Source organism: Eleutherodactylus coqui, chromosome 2, assembly GCF_035609145.1.
Source record: "Eleutherodactylus coqui strain aEleCoq1 chromosome 2, aEleCoq1.hap1, whole genome shotgun sequence".
Classification (NCBI taxonomy): Eukaryota; Metazoa; Chordata; class Amphibia; order Anura; family Eleutherodactylidae; genus Eleutherodactylus; species Eleutherodactylus coqui.
In genome coordinates, this window is record NC_089838.1 from 298648572 (window position 1) to 298669713 (window position 21142).

General features: G+C 42.5%; 1 protein-coding gene across 9 annotated transcripts in view; it reads left to right on the forward strand.

Annotated features, from left to right (window-relative positions):
- ANK1 (ankyrin 1) overlaps positions 1–21142 on the forward strand; it is a 184126-nt gene that overhangs the window by 128143 nt on the left and 34841 nt on the right. For all 9 annotated transcript variants that reach the window (XM_066593421.1, XM_066593413.1, XM_066593416.1 and 6 more), the window contains 2 exons: positions 10706–10837; positions 12002–12175. In XM_066593421.1, coding sequence (XP_066449518.1) covers positions 10706–10837; positions 12002–12175 — 306 coding nt within the window. The remainder of the gene's footprint in view (positions 1–10705; positions 10838–12001; positions 12176–21142) is intronic.

Below are 21142 nucleotides of genomic sequence, written 5' to 3' on the forward strand. Positions count from 1 at the left end.
ATGGCATCAGCATCATTTTCTATATTTGGTGTAATCATGGAGCGCCACCTGTTGGCTGTATGAGGGCACTACAAGTAAATGACTAAAAATCGTAAAAAATACCACCTCCGATAAAGGCTCATTTTCACTGCTGTTTATGGATTCCATTTTCCTATTTCATCATGGGAGCAGGAAAATGGAACTCCTGGTGGGAACCGATCCGTCTTATGATGGAACCGAATGGTGCAGAACTGACCCCATTGACTTGAAAGGGGATCTGTCTGCTCCAGCGACAGCTTTGACCATGGGGGAACAGCAGGGAGGGTAAGTATATTACTCCCATCCCCGGACTCAGCCTGTCAGCTTGTATGAGCCCTGAAGTTTAGTTTATGAAGTTCATAGAAACTGACAGATTCCCTTTAATGAAGTCTGTTTGGCTTTTGTTATGCCTGTGACATTTTCCAGGATGACATAATACTGCAATCAGCGTTATTTCAGCCTGGATTTTAATGTAAATCTGCTCTGAACGGTGCCTCCGATGTGAACGAGCCCTAATAATAGCTTTTAATTATAAGGTTTCTCTGGGGATTTACTCATTGGATCCCGGGACTTACAGCATTATTGGTCACTCAAACCCAGCACCTGATTGGCTGTATAAGGAAATTTATAGGTAGACCGTTGCGTTCTTTTTATCCCTTTACTGATCAAGCGACATAAACATATGGCGCTTGGTCCTGGGCACTAAACCCACACTATCGTAAATTTATGGCAGGGACTTAAAGCTCCAACTCCTGCAGTCTAGCAGTAGCAGATTGGGTGCTCGGCTATCTACTGAGCTCCAGTCGAGCTCCTACTGTAACCTCAGTTCCTGACCTTCCGTACCACAATCAATAGTGATTGCTACATGGAAGCAAGTGACTTGCTCCTCCTGGCACCCTGCAATGTAATCAGGAGTTGACAAAGGCCTCTGTGTTTGCCAGGTATCTCAGCCTATCAGACCCTGCCTCCATCAGAGTTCTGATAGGATGTCGGCATATGCATGGTATACTGCATTACAGAAGTAATGCAGTGTACTATGCTGGCAATCGAATGATCACATCTTCAGTTCCCCTTGAGGGACTCAAAAATGGTGTTCAATAAAGTTTATCAAAAAGTCCGCTGTAAACATAAAAAAAATATTTCCCCTACAAAATAATTTTTAAATGTAAAAATAAAAAACCTACACATCATAGCTATTGCCACAATTGTAACAATCCAAGCAATTAAATTTTTTAATCATTTACCCCACAAGGTGAATGATGTAAAAAATACATTTTAAAAAAATGTCATGATTGCTATTTTCCGTCACTTTGCCTCAAAGTAAAGTGAGGGGGAAAAAACGATCAAAAAGTCACATGTGCCCTAAAATAGTATTACTAAAAAGTGTAACTCTTCTTGCAATAAACAAGACCTGACATAGCTCCATAGGTGGAAAAAAAAAAAAAACTATGTGACAATGCAAACTCAATTTTTATTTCTTTAAAAAAAAGTGATTTTTACTGTGTAAAAGTAGTTAAAAAAGAAAAAAAAACAAACAAAAAAAAAACTATATAAACTTGGTATCGCTGCAATTGTATGGACTCGCAGAATGATGAGAAGAGATCGTTTATGCCACACAGTAAATGCCGTAAAAAAGAAGAAATATATTCTAGAAGTCCTGTTTTTTGCTATTACTACCTTCCAAAAAGTGGACTAAATAGTGATCAAAAAGTCATCTGTAGTCCAAAATGGTGCCAATAAAAACCGAATGTCATACTGCAGGGTTTACTGCTTTTTGGATGAAAAAGTAAGACTGTTCTTGATCTTGTACTGCGGTGACAGAGAAACTAATTTATTTTTTAAATATTTTTAGTGTGCAAAAGTAGTAACACATAAACTGGATTAAATTGGTATCGCCATTATCGTGCTGATCCAGAGAATCACTTGCTAATGTGTTTTTTGACCATACAGTGAACGCCAATAAAACAAATAAAAAAACAATGGAATTTATGGGAGGTTTTTACATCCCTCCAAAACACATATTAGCCTCTTACTCTCAAGCTCAGTACTATGGATCAATTTCAGCAACCTCATTGGTTCTGATTCACAATTCCAGCAACCTGATTGGTTGTTTGGGTTGTCTGGTTCAACCTGATTGGTTGTTTGGGTTTCCTGATTCAACCTGATTGGTTGTTAGGGCCGAGCTTAAGAGTAATATAGATATACGCCTCCCAAACTCCCCAAAAAATAAGTTTTACAACACATCATACACACCCCAAAGTGGTGCCATTACAAAAATAAGCGCTGCGGAATAAGTTGGCACTATAAAAATAAAGATTATTATTATTATTAATAAAATATGGGTATGTTGAGAAGAGTTAAAAGGTTATGGCACTTTCAATATGACGAACTAAGAAAATTATTAGTGCACAAAATAAGGCAGCCACTGAGGGGTTAAAAGAACAATTCATAAATTGCGCTCTCTAAGCATCCGTCTGCTCTGCCTACCTGTAACTGCACATTATATACAACAAACCAACCATAGTTCTCTCATAGCGTCAGAGCCAGTAAAACAATGACCTCCTCCATACTTGTACAGCTTTGTGGGCAGCTGATGGCGGTCATTTACAATGTGCGCAATAAGTATACCGCAAACAGCTTTGGTTTGTCATTAGTGCGTCTCTTTAGACTGTTGAGTGTAGATGTAATCAACGTACCAGGGTTTACAGACAGATCCACTAATGAAATGTATGTCTATGGTTATGGCTGGCCTAGATTTTTGTTTTCAGTAGTGCTTGAAGAAATACATTTCTTTGTAGACACAAAAAGCAATAACTGTGCCTGCTGCAAAGCCAATTCAGTAGTGCCTACCACAATGCCCCTATAGTACCTGTCGTGGTGCCCCATTAAGAGATGCTACTGGCAGCTGTTACTAGAGGCTCAATGAAATATTAACAGTTATGGCCATACTGATACATATTGAAGTGGCCCGAGCATCTGTAGATCGGGTGTTTGGTCATGTTGATGCATCTTAGACGGCAACATGTCAGAACTCTTGATGCTTAACCACCCTACAGTTTAAGAGGATCTCTGTTCTTTTTACAGCATAAGAACATTACAGTTTTGGATGAACAGAGCTTGGTCTACTTCAAACGGTTGTAGCTATGGCTTTAAAATGACACCCGAAGCTTGTCCATAGCATAGATAGAACCGGAGCCACAGCTGTTTGAAGTGGGGCCGGGAATACTGTATTTACAGTTGTCCTTTCAGTCTGCGTAAACGGGGCAGCAGAACAGCAGGCAGCAGAGAAGATCTGGGATTCTAGTGTCAGTTCCAAGGGAGAGGTAACATGGAGTTTTGTCCATGTAATCGCCCCCTTTATCAAACAGAAAACATATTTTCTCTTTGATTTGTCACGTGTTTTTTTTTAATCCCAGAAAAGGAGTGAAATGATGCTCATCTGATCATGTCTCTATGCTGTTTGACCCTGCAGATGCTGTGACCATTGGTGACCATGGCATCTAAATGTTTTTACAGAAAAATAACTTTTCCTCTTATAGAATGCTTTAAAATAGTCTAAAATGTTACATGATTTATGTAGCATTCTGTAAGAAAAAAACTAAAAAAAGAAAATGTTAAAATGACCAGAAAACGGCTAACTCACTTCACCACAGCAGGAATAAAAAGTAGTAAAGTCATATAAGCCTGGTCATCCTGCCCAAAAAAAGTTCTCATGCTGCACGGTCAACAGAAAAATAAAAATGCAACGCAAAAAGTATTTTTGTTTTTTTCTTTTAAAAAAAAAAGGTTATATTATACAAAAGTAGTAAACTTATAAAATAGCCCTATATAAATTTGGAGTTTGTCAGAATCGTAACAACCCATAAAATGAAGCTAAGATAAAATTTATACCACATGGTGAATGCTGTAAATATAAATCTCAAAAAACAATGCTGAAAATGCTTTTTTTTTCCATTGCCCAACAGCAAAAAAATTAATAAAAGTTATTCTATACGTTGTATACACCGAAAAGTGGTTTGTATAAATACTAGAACTCGTCCCACAAAATGCAAGATGATCTCTGGAACACAAAAGGGAAACTATTTACTGGTTCTTAAGGCTCAAATTAGTTAAGTCACTAAGGGGTTAATGGGCTTAAAGGGGTTCTGTCACTCAAAAAGAAAAATGCTCTACTTATCTATTCCTCCCCCCATCAGTCTACTTACCAGATCTTCACCTCCCTTATCTTCTCCTGTCTCCTGCAGTCCAGGGGGTCACTTCACCTCCAGCTGCCTGATTCTTCTCCTTCCTGTGAGGTTACATACATTTGGTTGGCAGTCTTCCAATGTACGTTAGGTCACAGCTCACAGGCCAGCAGGACGACTGCCTATCTTCAGAGATTGCTCATGCGAGCTATCCCTGAAATAGATTACAATTCCTTCCCAGGCAGTGAAGCTACAGCACAGGGATGTGACCTTCACTGACCCAGCAGGAAGGAGTTTGTGATAAAGCAGCCTTCATAACAAGCTGGGCCCAGCCTGCAGTGAGCTGACCTGGGGCACTGGAGAAGCTCAACCAGGAGAAGATGTGATAAGGAGACAGACAGGGAAGGAATAGGTAAGTTTAGATAATTTTTTTTTAATGACAAAACCCCTTTAAGGCAACAGCACCAAATATATTTATGTGAGACAAATTCAAAAAAATACATTAAAAATTACATTTTTGAGAGGAGTTTTCCAATTTTAGTGTGACTATTAGAGGGTTTAAGAACTTTCTGCAGTCTATCAGCCTTCTCACTCAAGGGGAAAGTGACGTAAGCTATACTGTATGATTTGGATGTTACAGGCTAAAATCGTTAGACTTGAGGCTATGATTGTGTCTTCTAGTACCATGCAACTATATATTGTTCTGTATGATGATCCCAAATTTCTTATAAAAAAATGTGTTTAAACAGAGGTGTCATTGCCAGGAGAACAGCTATAGGGCAGGGTTGGATCCAGGTTTATGTAGACCCTCAGGTGATAGTCTCAGTGGGCCCCTCTTTCCATCAATGCCCCTTTTGTTCCAATCAGTAATAATACCTTCTCTTTACTCCTTTTTAGAAAATTCCCCCTTTTAAATATAATGCCACCTTTTGCCCCTTTAAGTATAATGCCAGCTGTTGCTCTCTTTTACATAGAATGACACCTTTAGATACTTAGATATGCCACCTCTTGCCCCCTTTTACATTTGTATGCCATTTCTTGCCCCCTTTTACATATGTATGCCACCTCTTGCCCCCTTTTACATATGTATGCCAGCTCTTGCCACCTTTTACATATGTATGCCAGCTCTTGCCACCTTTTACATATGTATGCCATTTCTTGTCTCCTTTTACATATGTATGCCATTTCTTGTCTCCTTTTACATATGTATGCCATTTCTTGCCCCCTTTTACATATGTATGCCAGCTCTTGCCACCTTTTACATATGTATGCCATTTCTTGCCCCCTTTTACATATGTATGCCAGCTCTTGCCACCTTTTACATATGTATGCCATTTCTTGTCTCCTTTTACATATGTATGCCATTTCTTGCCCCCTTTTACATATGTATGCCATTTCTTGCCCCCTTTTACATATGTATGCCATTTCTTGCCCCCTTTTACATATGTATGCCGTCTCTTGACCATTTTTACATGGGCATGCCACCTTTTAAATATGTGATAAAATAAAAAACAATACATACTTTCCTCCTCTGTCACTCCTTGGCGGCTGTAGTTGGCGCCACTGTCCCCGCTGTCTGACTTCTGGGTTATGCGATCATGTAACACACATCATCGCTGTGGACATTTCCTGATCACAGTGATCAGAGAATGTCTGCAGCCATTATGTCTGTGCCACATAATTGCATAACCCAGAAGTCAGACAGTTGGAACAGTGGCACCAACTACAGCTGCCGGGGAATTTTATTAATCAGACTTTAAAATTAAAATCAGGGGGCCCCAACTGCTGTGCTGACCCAGCAGCCTGGGCCCCCTACCCCTCTTGGGCCACTATGCCCTGTGGGCCCACCCAGAGTCAGTGCCCCCTGACACCTGCCTGGGTTTGCCAGGTGCTGTCCCCGGTCCTGCTATAAGAGGTGCTGAAGTAGCAGGTAAACCAGGGCACCAGTCTTATAATTGGCACAATAGATAGGGGGCCCTGCTACAGATTTTGCCTTGCGGTCCAGGAGCTTCAAGCAACACCTCTATTCACTGCCCCTCCAATCATGAAATTCTGGAAATCTACCATCCGAGGTTCCATGAATAGTGTTGGCTTATGACTGCAGTCTGGTGTTCCATTTTGCCCATGTTGTTAGATAGAGTATTCCCGTCTTGTACTTGGCTGAAACGTTCTTGCTGTCTGGTTTTGTTGCAATATACATATTATTATTATTTTTTTAACTTTACCATAGACTCTCCTGTATATGGATGAGTATAGTACTCGGTGTTGTAGGACGCCGCCATGTTCTCTCACCAGTCTGGATTCATTATCTCCATTTTTTTGAATTGCGATAATTTAGTTGACGCAGTTCCAGAACGCCTGCCTAGCTTTTCCTCTTACATAGTTGTGTATTATGTTGTATTAATTGTGTGTTGTCTGGAAGTCAATACAAGTAGGTCTCCCTAAGAGTGATTGTTGGTAGTCGTATACCCATTAGAAGAGCATCCGTCATCAGTATATACTGGAAGAGCCATGGAATGGCTTGCCAAGCAACCAATTAGTCTCCACGCATTTAGCAATTTCTGTACAATTTTACATTATGATTTTTTTTTAGAATAATATGATGTTCTTAATCAAATTGTGTAAGCCTACGGTCCCTTTTCTAAAGTTTAAGGTGTTGTCCCATTAGAACTGCTGTCCATATGCTTTATTAGGACATCTTGGATGGAAAATAGACATCACATCTTTCCATTCAGGATCCACCTCTTTTAGCCAGAGCAGAGAGCATTTCCCACCCTGGAGGACTCCACATGATGCAATATTTAAATCAACACCATGTAATACCACATTTCTCCTGAAGTGGCCGCTGTAGCAGAAATTTGTATCTTCCTAAAGTGTCTCCTGTTGATGACAGCTGGTCGCTTGGAAAGGGAACAAACCCTTCTAGAGAAGTCCTCTCTCTCAGCTTGGGTATTCTGTACCTGCCATGCTGATTACACAGGCTGATCCGTTCTATCAGTGGAAACTAGCAGAACCTCTGATCCATTTAACCCTTTAAATTCCACGATCAACACTGTTTGGGACATTCAAAGGGAGAGACTGGAGGCGGACCTTTTGATTGCGTCATAGGGAACGCCAATGATGTGACTGAGGCTCATACCTTGTATGGACAGACACCCCATGGTCAATTGAAGGACCCCAGGGCTGTCTGACCATATTTCCTGTTGTTAGCACATAATATTAATACATATTCTAATATACTGGCATATATGTACAGTATATACTAGTACATTGTAGTTGAAAAACAAAACTCAAGATTAAAGTTGTTGGAAACTATTGATGGGGGTAATATGGCGGGAATATGAGCAATCAAACGATCACAAGTCCCCCTATGAGGACTAAGAGAAAATAAAAAAGAGTAAAAGGTTTTTATTATTAGAACTTTAAAAGGTAATAAAAGTAAACCTTTTCCCATATTTATGGTAAAAAATAGAAAAAGCAAAAAAACATATTTGGAAGCGCTATCAAAGTAATGCATTATTTATCCCATATGGTGAACGCCGTCAGGAAAAAATACCACTGCCAGAATTAAACTTTTTTGGCCACCCTGTCACCAAGAAAAAATTTAGTGGAAAACTATAATAAAATAGGAACTCCACAATTGTACCGATAGAAACTACAGGAGATTCTGCCAAAAAAGAGCCCTTATATAACGAGATAGGCAGAAAAATAAAAAAGTTATGGCGGTAAAAAATATATTAATTTTTTTTAAAGATATATATTTTTTTAAGAAGTACAGCAAAAAAAAAAAAGAATTTGGTATCATCATCATTGTAGTGACCCACGGAATAAAGTTATTATATCATTTTTGCTGCAATCTGTAAACCGTAGAAACAGGAACCCCTCTCCCAAAAGATGGCAGAATTGGTTTTTTTTCCCCCATTTTCCTACACTTAGAATATTTTTTACAGTTTTTCAGAACGTTATATGGTACATTAAATAGCACCATTGAAAAATACACCTTGTCCTGCAAAAAAACAAGCCCTCATACAGCGACGTTGATGGATAAATAAAAGTTATGATTTTTCGAAAGTGGAAAGGTAAAAGCAAAAATGAAAGAAAAAAAAAGGGCTGCGTCTTTAAGGGGTTAAATATACTATAAGTCTCAAAACATCAAATTATATACACATTAGGCCAGATTCACACAAGTGTATGCATAATTGCGCTGTGTTTTTTTTTTGGAATGAGCGTTATATATTTGCACGCACATCGGCGGATTTTACTGTACTTTTGCACTGGCAAGTGCTGCAAAAAAAAACGCAGTAATGCTCTCAGCCACTGAAATGGCCAATTAGTTTAATGAGTCCAAAATTCCTCTCTTTTTTTCTTACGCAAATGCGTAAAACAAATAGAGCCTGCTGCTTATTTTTTGAATGTGAACAAACCTATTGAAATCTATGGGTTCTATTTTCTGCATATTGTGTACAAATAATCGCTCAAATACATCAGTGTGCATCCTGCCTTAGGGTGCATCCACATGAGCGTGTGCATATGCATACATTGGTGCGCACAAAACCGCGCGCCCACGTACGTGCACAAACACTCATGAATGCAGGTCTGTGCAGCATCGCTTTCAATGGGGCCACGGCTGCACTGAAATCAATAGGATGCCGGCACCCCTACAGTGATTTTCAGGCAAGGGCTGAAAATCAGCCATGGTTTGTGTTAAAAAAACAACAACGAAAAAATAAATATATATATATATATACTCACCTCTCCGCCGCTGCTGTGTAACTATTCAAATATTTCCCGCGGGAAGTAAAGAATCCTCTGCCACGGCTGTGGCACAGGATTTCTTCATCCCTGCAGGGAGTCCCCTTGTCACTGAACACTGTGACATCACTGTCACAGTGTTCAGTGACAAGGGGACCCCCCGAGAGGCTGAAGAATTCCCCTGCCACAGCTGTCACAGCTGTGGCAGAGGATCACAATGTTCTCCCATTGCCTTCAATGGGACTAGCACTTCTCCGGTTCCATTGAAAGCAATGGGCTGCCGGCAAGCCCTGCAGGGATTTTCGGGGAAGTGCTTTAAATATAAGCCCTTCCCTGAAAAATCATCCCTAGAATGTGTTAAAAAATTTAAAAAATATATACGTACCTCTCCTCAGCTGCTGGGGCTCAGGCGCGTCCAGCCTGTCTCCTCCCTGCACTGCTCTCAATCTGTTTCATCAGGCGGGGATTTAAAATCCCCGCCTGCTGAAAGGGCTGTATCTGAATGGCTGAGTGCTTAGCCAATCACAGGCAGCACTCAGCCATTCATTGAATTCAATAAATGGTCAAGCGCTGCCTGTGATTGTCTGAGTGCTGTGAGTCAATGAATTTTAAATCCCTGTAAATTCTTTACTCCACGCGGGGAGTCCTCTCGTTACTGAACACTGTGACAGGGCTGTCACAGTGTTTAGTGACAAGTGGACTCCCTGCTGGGGAATATTGACATGCACCACAGACTTATGGTGCATGCATGTCTTATGTTTTGCAGGTACACGCCTGTAAAGCACGAACATGTGAACACACCATAGGGAACCAATGGTTCTAATAGACGCGTGGTATTGTGCTCACATAAACACTCTTGTCTGAATCCACCCTTAGGGGGTTGAGTAGAAATAGCAGTACCCAACAGCTGTGTCAAACTTGCAGTTTCCCTCATTGCATAAAGATCACGGGCTGCGGGATCAAGGAGTGCAATGATAAGAAAGGCGCCTTTATTATCTGTTGCACTGGTTGACCTCACAGCCCGTGATGTTTATTTAATAAAAGAAACCTGTAAGTCTGACACAGCTGTTGGGTACCGCTAGTTCTCCACCGTCTGGTGTGAAGTTAACTGTTTGTGTAGGAACTGAGTACCGCTAACTACCATATGCAAGCATCATGTTGTTCTCATGACCGTGATTTACTTTCTGGAAACAGTGCCAACTTAAGGGCCTTTTACATGGGCCGATAATAATTCAGATTTCCGCGATCCAGCAAGAATCTGACCCAGTATCGTTCAATGTAAAGGCACACCCCGAACGACGAACGAGAAGTCATTTCTGGGAATTAACTGATCAGCAGCGATTCCAAGCAGTAGACCCCTGACGATCAACTATTGATTCCCTATTCTGTGGGTAGGTCAGCAATAGGAAAAGTCTCCAAATTCTTCGACATCCCCTTTAAGATAAGATAACGTGCAGAAACTTATTAATTTCGAGTTAAGTGTGGCCACCTCTGTACTCCGGGTACATTTAAGTAGACCAGAACATTGCGCGAACCCGCAACCATCTCATATATCCTTTAAATAGCTCTGCTCAAAGTCACATTATCAGCATATTAGAATTTTGCTGACGCGGTTATCATGTATGTCAAGGAGCAGATAGACTTACACTCCTGTCATCACCATGTTGAGAGTCTCACAGCGGTTTGTGTAATGGACTCATTATAAAATATTACAGGACTCTTTAGTAATGGTGGATGTGTCCTGTTCACAGAGCTGGCGCGGGAGTTGCAGTTCGAGATGGACGACATCAATAGGATCAGAGTGGAGAATCCGAATTCACTACTGGAGCAGAGTGCAGCATTACTACACCTCTGGGCATCGCGGCAAGGCTCCAACGCAAAGTGTAGGTATACTCCAAGTGGTGATTGGCTGCCATAGGGGTTTGCCAGCTGCCAAGAGATTCCTCCTGATTATGAGATGTCGTCATAAGAACAACATGTATACAGTGTCGGACTGTAGTTTCTTGGACCTGCCAGAATAAATTATTCTGAGGGTTCATGCTCAATTATAGAAATACAGTAGACCCTAAATTATTGGTTCCAATGCCAGCTCCTGTTGGCGCCTTTTGGCCTCACTGTATTAGTAGTTCATTATTTCTCAGATCCTGGGTCCACTGGAAGGTCCTCTGGTATTCCATGGCCAGGTTGACCTTGTGCTGCATTTCAAGGGTAGCTCTGGGCATAACTATAATGGGTGCAAAGGATGCTGACGCATCTGGGAATTTAGGAGGCCCCATATGAGGAGACCACTAATGAAGTATTATAGTTGAGGGGCCCTATTATAGACTTTGCACTGAGATCCATCTGCTTCAAGTTACGCCTTTGGGGGCAGCACATTTTCAAGTAATAGCTAAAGAAGAGCTTTCTGGTTCAAATACACCACAAGAATACCCATCCATCTCTATTGAATGTTCTCGGTTTATTCAATATGGAGAAGGAGATCTCTGGCATCACTTATCTGAGGGATAGCTATAGGATTAAACAGATTAAAATCCAACCTGTTGGGGGTGATTGGTAAGTCCTCATTGACTATGGGGTTGGCCAGTTTAGAAAAATGTATTATCTATTGCCAAAAGGATTAATGAGACAATAAAAATGTTTCTGTCTCCCCGCGATACTGAGGTTTCTCATCATCCAAGCTCCACACGTGAAAACAATCCACCACTGATGGATGACATATGGCCTTCACAGAGAAGAGCTTTCCATTCAGGACCCCCTCTATTAGCCAGAGCAGAGAGCAGCTACAAACAACATTTCCCACTCTGGAGGACACAGCATGACCACTCATTTTTTAAAACACCATGTAATACCACATTTCTCCTGCAGTGGCCACTGTAGCAGAATTGTGCAGCTGCCCAAAGCTTCCCCTGATGTCGACAACTGATCGATTCTTAGCTAGACAAGGAGAACAACCACTACTAGCATAGTCCGTTCTCTCTCATATACCTAGTTAGCAGAAATGGTATTTATAATCGCATGCCATGACTTTTTATCATTAAATCCTGCAGTAGAAGACCTCTACACAGCTCTGCGGAACATAGATCGCAATGAGATTGTCACTATGTTGGAGGGATCTGCACGTCAGAGCAGAAGCCTACAGGGGGACCGTCGGTATACAAACAGTGATGGATCTATTTCCCCCTCTCAGAGAAATGGGACCGTCCCATGGGGGTCCTCGCCAGGTAAGGGACAAAGCATGTGACATGGGACGCACGGTATGTAGGCCCTTCCTCTATACGCCTTCAATGGAATTAGACTGGACAGTGTCTTTTATTAACTAGAGCAGTGGTGGGCAACTGGCAGCCCGGGGGCCACATGCATCTCTCGGGTGCCCTCCCCGTAGCACCTGGCTCCCCCCTTCCTTCTTTTTGTCTACTGTCTGTGTACTATCATATTCAGACCCCAGAGTCCCTAACTCCTTAAGGTAACCTTTTTTTCTTATGATCCTAACATGGTTTTTGATGTGAACATCATCATCACCAAACCCCTGACATGTCTGTTTTAGTAAATCCTTGTCTTCCCCATAAAATAACAGTTCTGGAACATCTTTTTTTCACATCTCTTTGTTGCACCACTCATCTCTATTCTTCCTAGAAATGTTTGAATAAATTGACAAGTGGGTGTTACCATTCACCCGCCACCATTTGGTTCCTTCCACAGACGGAGCCGTTAGGCCGCAGGGATTCCCCTTTCCTGCTTCCCTGAATGGAACAGGAAAGCGGAATCCCCATAGCAAGTGTGAAAGCACCCAATGCCATTTTGCAGGGTTCTAAGAAAAAATGCTCCAGAATTGTGATGTTTATGGGGAATACCAATATTTACTGGTCGAAGATCTTTAAAGGGTTGTCTGGTTATTTTTTGAAAATTGTGTGGCCAATGGAGATGACCTAAAATAACAAATCAAGCAGTACTTACCCGTCCTTGGCGCCAGTGATCCAGAGCTGCAGCCCCGCCATTCATCCAGTTTCTGTTGACAGCGGAAGTCAGGTGACGTATGATGCCAGGAGTTCCGAACTGTGACACTGCAGCCTCCTATTGGCAAACAGCAGTCATCTGACTTCTGCTGTCAACAGAGACCAGGTGAACATGGAGGCTGCATCACTGGATCAGCAAGGACAGGTAAGTACGGCTTGATTCGTTATTTTAGACCACCTGCATCTGCCATTTAATTTTCAAAAAGTAACAGGACAATCCCTTTAAGGGTTTTTCGCCACTATGTACATTTATGGCATGTTTATACATTATATAGTCCATTAGAGTATAATGGAGAAGGAGCGCATACTGTATGTATAGTCATCTCTCTACTACCGAGTGTTGGAAGCAGGACATTGTATGTAATGGCCTTACTGAAACCCCCATAATGTGCTAGGTCAGTAGTATCCCACCAGTAACTCGGGAGCCCAGTCTTACCATAGAAGCCCTTAGTTATGGAAATGTGCACTGGTTACAATACATCTACACTGAAAATATGTCAAATTTTGCAGTGAATTACCTGCAAATCTTTGCAATTTCATGATTTCTAATTTCGTTTTTACCAGCCTCCGTTTTTTAAATTAAAAGGGATTTCCAGGTCTCACCTATTGATGATCTATCCTCAAATGTACAAGTTGGGGACCTCTGTGTTTGGTTGACCACCACTAAACTAGAGGTATCCCTTATACAGTACATCAGAGGGAATTCCCATCAGTTATAAGTAATGGGTTCCTATAGTAGAAGGTTCTTCTATAGGTGTATGTGCCATAGAAAACGGAGACGTGCACTGAAAAAAGTTGGATGCAAGTTGGATTTAGTTTACTTGATACCTACACATAGTGAAAGTAGAGATTTCATGGAATGAGCAATTATGGAATTATTACAAATTAAGTCCTATCCGTATACAGTATCCTACCAAGAGTAATTGGACACCTGAGCAAGAATCAGAAGTAGTATTTATTTCCATAGGTTAATACTTAGTGGGGCTCCTTTGGCCCTAACGACATCGGATACCCTCCGTGGTATACTTTCTACTAACGTCTGATGCACTTCAGCTGGTATTTCCCTCTAGTCATCCTGCAAACGTCTGGCGAGTTCCCTCAAAGAAAATGGACTCTGTTCATATTTCCAATTCACCGAGGCAGAGTGAACTTATATCACGTAGCCCATTCACAGAAAAGAACCCTGTTCAGATTTTCTGACCCGACGTTCCAGTTTGTCCCATAGATGTTCAGTAGGGTTCAGGTTGGGACTCTGCAGGCCAGTCCAATCGTGCAACATCCATATCCTCAAACATACATAAAACAGGGTTGGATGTGTGACAAGGTGCGTTGTCTTGTTGGAAGTATGGCTGGACCTTCCAAGAGTATTACCACATTGTCAGCAGCACATTATTGTCTAGAATGTCAGGGTACACCTCTGTGATCATGGTTCTTGTCACTACAACCAACGGACTGAGACCATGCCATGTAAACCCTCCCTGGACCATAACGGAACCTCCGCCGTACTTACCTGTTAGCACAACAGGCTCCTCCACATCTGATGTGAAGATGGAATAGTGTGATTCATCACTTTGTAGTACGTTCTTCCATTGCTCAGCTATCCAATGATGACGCTCCTTGCACCAATGTAGACGGGCCGATGCATCCTCTTTGAGAAATTTGTAGGGTGAATAGAAGGAAATGCCAGCTGAAGTGTATCTGGTGTTAGTAGAAAGTATATCATGGGGAGTATCCAATGTCATTGGGGCCAAAGGAGCGGCATTGGGTATTAACATATGGAAATACTAGTTTTTTTCTTGCTCAGGCATCCAATTACTCTTGGTAGAATGTGTAGATTACAATGTATTACTCAATATTATGAAAAATTCTTCATCCAGCAAATCGCCCATTGAATGCATGCCATCAGCACTAACATACTCACAGGCATTCATGGAAAATCTCAATGTAGCTATAAGGAGTCTGGCTTCACCTGCACATGCTTCCTTGTATAACCCATAATTGGTATGATCCATGTCTGTCCCATCTTCTCACCCATCCCGACCCGTGGAGAAATATTGTGGGGCTGGAGTCAATGTGTGTACGTCTCACCCTTTCTCTCTCCTTTCTCTCACTTCTTTTCTGAGCCTCTTCGTTCACCTCTGACCTCCTCATGCTTCTGTTCCTCTTTCAGTCAGGACCAGGTGCCCCTCCATCCTCAATCCCACCCTAAACCTGAGGGATGTATGTATTTCCGTGGCCTTTGATCTGTCACAAACTCTAGTTCCAAATACTGTATATCAATATATCAAACATGTTCCATGTACATATTTAAATGAGTTGTCCAGGATTAAAAAAGCATGGTCACTTTCTTTTAAAAACAGCGCCACACCTTTCCACTGGTTGCACATGGTATTGCAGCTCAGGCCCATTCACTTCAATGCAGCTATAATACCAGACAGAACCCATGGACAGGTTTTTCCGGAATAAAGCAGCCATGTTTTTCTTATCCTGTATGTTTTATTGTATTATACTGTTAGCTACTGTATGGATTTCAAGGTGCACATTTTTTTAGACCTCTCTTTATAGTTTAAGTCATATATTTTATTAGAGGGTGGCAGCTCCATTGTGGACACATGTAGCTTTGGTGCTTTATTCTTCTTCACACATAACTAACAGAACTTTGAAGGCGGACTGATTGATATTCAGTCCCTGTAGACATCAGTAGGAGTTTACTATGAACTTTTTATTGACCTACTGGAGAAGTGAGTACAAATCAGCCCCCTAGTGGTAGCCGCTAGCCCTCAACATTAAAGGGGTTTTCCGGTCATTTACTTTTGACAACCTATCCTCAGGATAGGTCATCAGTAGTTGATTGGTTGTGGGCTACTATTAAGATCCCCGACGATCAGCTGATTCTTGGGCAGCTGTCAGTGCAGCCAAGCTGAAAGTCTACATTAGGGGTCAGAGTGAGAAGTGTAATAGAAAGGCTTTGCTTCCATTGAAATTAATGGGAGTGATGCCTTCAATTACACTTCCTGCTTTGATTGTAGTGAGGATCTGGAAGTGTAATAGAAAGCATCACTACTAGAGATGAGCGAGCATACTCGATAAGGCAAACTACTCGAGCGAGTAGTGCCTTATTCGAGTACCTGCCCGCTCGTCTCTAAAGATTCGGCTGCCGGCGGGGGGCGGGGAGCGGCGGTGAGCAAGGGGGAGGGGGGGAGAGAGGGAGAGAGAGGTCTCCCCTCCGTTCCTCCCCGCTGCTCCCCGCCCCCTGCCGGCACCCGAATCTTTAGAGACGAGCGGGCAGGTACTCGAATAAGGCACTACTCGCTCGAGTAGTTTGCCTTATCGAGTATGCTCGCTCATCTCTAATCCCTACCATTGGTTTCAATGGAAGCAAAGCTTTTCTATTATATTTCTGGCTCTGACCACTGATGTAGAACTTACAGCTTGACTGCACTGACAGCCAGAGGATCAGCTGATCGTCGGGGATTCCAAGTAGCGGCCCCCACGATCAACTATTGAAGTCATCAATTGTAAATGCCCAGAAAATACTTTAATTTAAAGGGCTTTTCTAAACTTAAAAAAAAAATTGCTAACGGGCAGATAAGGGTATAAAAGCAAAAAAAATTCACCTTTTTAATGTCGCACTGCTCCAGTGCTTCCGGTCTAATCCCCACTGCTCAGGGCCTGGAAGCTGATGCAGCGGTCATCTACACATGACCGCCGAAGTCAGTGATTGGCTGCAGCAGTCACGTGAATGATGAATAGTATGCGACTGCTGTAGGAGCTTCCAGGACCAGAGTGGCGAAGACCGGACCGGCAGTAATGGAGCATTGGGACATTTAGAGGGTAAGTGAACTTTTTTTTCTCCCTTTATGCTCTTATTCATCCTGGCAATTTTAAAAAAAGTCAGAAAACCCCTTTAAAGGATAAGAAGAAAAATGAAAGATGTCCGTAGCGTGAGATACAATATGCCTTATATCATACCGTGTAGCAATCATTTAAGGTGCATTCACGGAGGAAAAACCTGCACTTAAATCGGCATTGTTCGTTGCGGATTTTGCTGCTGCTTCGCAGCAGATCTCATCCCTTCCATTGAAGTTATGCCGTCTGCTGCGGATCCACGCCAAATCATTTTACCATAGCGGTTCCGGAAATTTAAATCTGTGCTCTGATTAGTTGCTGTGGGTGATAATGACTGTTCTACTATTAGACGGCTTTGATCAATGAGGCCCAAGGTGTTGTACATCTCAGAGCTGCCATCTGTAGTATTTCACATACATACAGTACATAGTGATCAGCTTACGTCATCCCAGATGGGCGGTCAGCGGAGCGGGGGCCCTGTGCTCTGCATATCTATGTCCGTGTTTGCATGTCGGTCAGTGTGTGTTTTGGTGTACCTGTGGCGGTGTAAGCCGGACTTATATATACCGTCATTTGTAACGCTTTGGCATGATGAAGGGGACGCCCTGGTATGGTGCCAACTATTTTGTAACACGCTGCTAGTTATATGGCGGTTGCATATCTTCGGTAAGTGCTGTTATTTTGTGCATCAGCAGAGGCAGAGGGTGGTGGGATTCTCCCTCCCTGTTCTGCGGGGGTCTCACGTTTCTAAAAACAGCAGACAGGGTGCGACACGTGGCCGGGTGGCTGTCAGCGTTGATGGCTCAAACAGCTGAGTAACAGCATGGTGACAAGAAGCTTCACAGCCGGCAGCGTCCGTATCACACACTCTATATAGGGAATTGACCCTAATATATCTCACTGTAAGCGGTTCCCCCCCAGCGTAGTCCTCTGTCATGTCATTTGCAAAGGAGATCGAATCAATAATGCTGTCAACGCTCATTAAGTCTGCCTCGCCATGATTACGCCAATAGTCGTGATAATACAGCCGGCCGCAGAAACTTTTTTCGGCATACAGTAAAACTATTTGGCCATGAAATAAAAAAAGAAGCGGCTTCGTAATAAAGACCCGGGGGCAGATTTACTAATCCCGTCTAATAGATTTACTGTCAATTTAAAGCCGGAGGATAAATTTGGCGCATCTTTAGACCATTTTATCTAACCTCATACCGCCTACCGATTGGCTTTGTTTGCACCAAACTTTCGGCACTATTGTGGTGCATGATGTCACATTGAAGCCACACTTTTTCCCCCGATATGCCCGTTGTCGAGCGATGCACAATGGATTATTTGGTTTGGAGCATTTGCTTCATAAGTAGGTCTAAAGCTTGATGTGACATTAGACATCAAAAATGCACTAAATTTCGGTGCACTTTACAACAAGTCTAGGCAAAATCACTCCAGTAGATCTGCCCCTTCGCAGTGTTTTCCAGTTCTAGGATTGTAGGGATTGATGTTTTCATTCAGGTTGCCATGGCTACGTCCAGGGAAATATATAGTACACGTCTTTATTCTAAGGGTTCTTTTACATTGGTCGATTCTTGGCCCGATGTAAACGAACACTGATCAACAAGTATGTTAATTGACCCTTGTTTGCTAATGTTTAAATGGGCTGAGACTCACTGCTCTGGGGATTAATGGTCATTAGTACAATCGTTCATCCCCATAAACTGGCTGTATATCTCCCTGTTCACATTTGAAGATGTACAGCCAATCAGGGAGCTTTTTTATACTTCTTGGCAATCAATGATCAGCCAACGGATCATTGATTGTTCAGGGGGATATTCGTGCCCAATAATTGGACTGTGTAAAAGGGACTTTTACCCTTAGGCTGCATTCACATGAACGTATATCGGCTGGGTTTGGATGGAAGAGCCAGGAGCAGGAACTGAGTTCCCGCCCCCTCTCTGCCTCCTCTCCACCCCCTCTCCACCCCTCTGCACTATTTGCAATGAGAGGAGGTGGGATGGGGGCGGGGCTAAGTTCAGTGAATTAGCCCCGCCCCTGTCCCGCCTCTTCCTATTGCAAATAGTGCAGAGGGGCGAAGAGGAGGCAGAGAGGGGGTGGGAGCTCAGTTCCTGCTCCTGGCTCTTCCAGCCCACCCCCCCCTGCACATGAAGACCACGTATATCGGCTGGGCGTGAAAACCCAGCCAATATACGTCATCTCTCTCTGCAGGGGGGGAGCCTAGAAGAGCCAGGAGCAGGAACTGAGCTCCCACCCCCTCTCTGCCTCCTCTCCGCCCCTCTGCACTATTTGCAATGAAGAGAGGCGGGACAACGGCGGGGCTAATTCTCTGGATTTAGCCCCGCCCCATCCCACCTCCTTTCGTTGTAAATAGTGCAGAGGGGCGGGAGCTCAGTTTCTGCTCCTGGCTCTTCCATCCTCCCCCCTGCAGATGAGGGCACCGTATATCGGCTCGGCGTGAAAACCCAGCCGATATATGGTCGTCTGAATCCCACCCCTCTCCGCCCCTCTGCACTATTTGCAATGAAAGGAGGTGGGGGCGGGGCTAAGTTCTGAGAATTAGCCCCGCCCCCGCCCTGCCTTTTCCCATTGCAAATAGTGCAGAGGGGCGGAGAGGAGGCAGAGAGGGGGCGGGAGCTCAGAGCACTGCTCCTAGCTCTTCCAGGCTTCCCCCCCTGCAGACAGAGACAACGTATATTGGCTGGGCATGAAAACCCAGCCGATATACGTTCATCTGAATCCACCCTTAGGCTCCATTCACATAGGGCAGTTCAGTTGCATTGAAAACCACATCAAAAAGTGCATTGGTGAAACTAAATGTGTGTTTAGTGTGTTTGTAATAAAATGTGGCAAAAAAGCACAGTTTTGCGAATGCGCTTTTTGGTGCAATTTTTTAAAAACAAAATTTTTATTGCTACCGAACTGCCCCGTGTGAATGGAGCCTAAGGATGCGTTCATTTGTAGCTGATTTGTTGTGGATGTTGTCGCAGATTTTGGTGAAGGAGTGAAATCTGATATGAATCTACAATAAAATCTGCAGCAAATCTGCGATGTGTGAACGCACCCTAAGGTGAATCCGTAGCAAAATCTGCATACATCACATATGGATTGTGCTGAGGATCCCCTGTGGATTTCACCCCTGCTATATTGAAAGTGGTGAAATCTGCAATAGAATTTGAAAATCCGCAGCATAATCATTTTTCTGCACAGAAAATATCTGCCACATGCCTAATACTGCAATCCGCTGTGAATATTAACTGTGCAAATCTGCAGTTAAAATCTATCATATCGGAATTTACCCTAATTGTGTCCCTTCATTTAGAGTTTTTGTTAAAAAAAAAATATCTGGACACTAAACATCACTACAGCACATACTTACCGTAATATAGTTCATTTACATATTATCATAGTCAAGCATATCTATGCATTTCATACACAGTCCACTAATTTCAGTGTGAACCGTGTAATACTTCATTCCTCCTGCGGAGGCACTGCAGGAACACTGAACACATGGTTGCCCTAAAGATGACGTCTGATCACTGGAGATCCGACCAGCAAGACAACCTTATCTTATCATTGTAAGCCCTTCTCACAGAAAGGTATTGTCCAAAGTCGACAACCCCTTTAATATCTATACATAGCCGTGGCAACCGGAATGAAAATGTTCATCATTTGTGCTGCATTCAAAGAAATGTAAAAGTAAGATTTATATTACCTAGGAACTTTCGTTTTATGTTATCAGGAGTTTTACTTTATAGGCATTGGGTCATCATACGTGTGTCCTCACTCACCTTACATATTTGTAATATTAAAGAGCATGTCCCCTAAAATCAAAAAATTGACAGCAAATAATCACCATAGGTCTAGTTCTCCTAAATACAGTAGCTACATCCTGCGTAACTGCTCAACTGGGTGGAATAACTACCGTGTTTCCCCGAAAATAAGACAGTGTCTTATATTAATTTTTGTTCAAAAAGGTTTAACATTTTTACATGTATAGCTGCCTGGACACTATTTAAATTGACTTTTTAAATTAACTGTTAGCAGGGCTTAATTTTGGAGTAGGGCTTATTTCAAGCATCCTCAAAAAGCCTGAAAAATCATTTTGCATCCTCAAAAATTCTGGAAAATCATGCTATGTTTTATTTTCAGGGCATGTCTTATTTTCAGGGAAACAGGGTATTTGTCACTGCAAGAAAGCTGGGTAAAAGTCCATAAGTACTGTAGCTGTCTGTAGTCGTCGCCATATTGGTTGTCGCCCAACAAAAGTCACAAAAATGACTAGAGTGACAGAAGACAACTGGTTCGACGTACATTTAT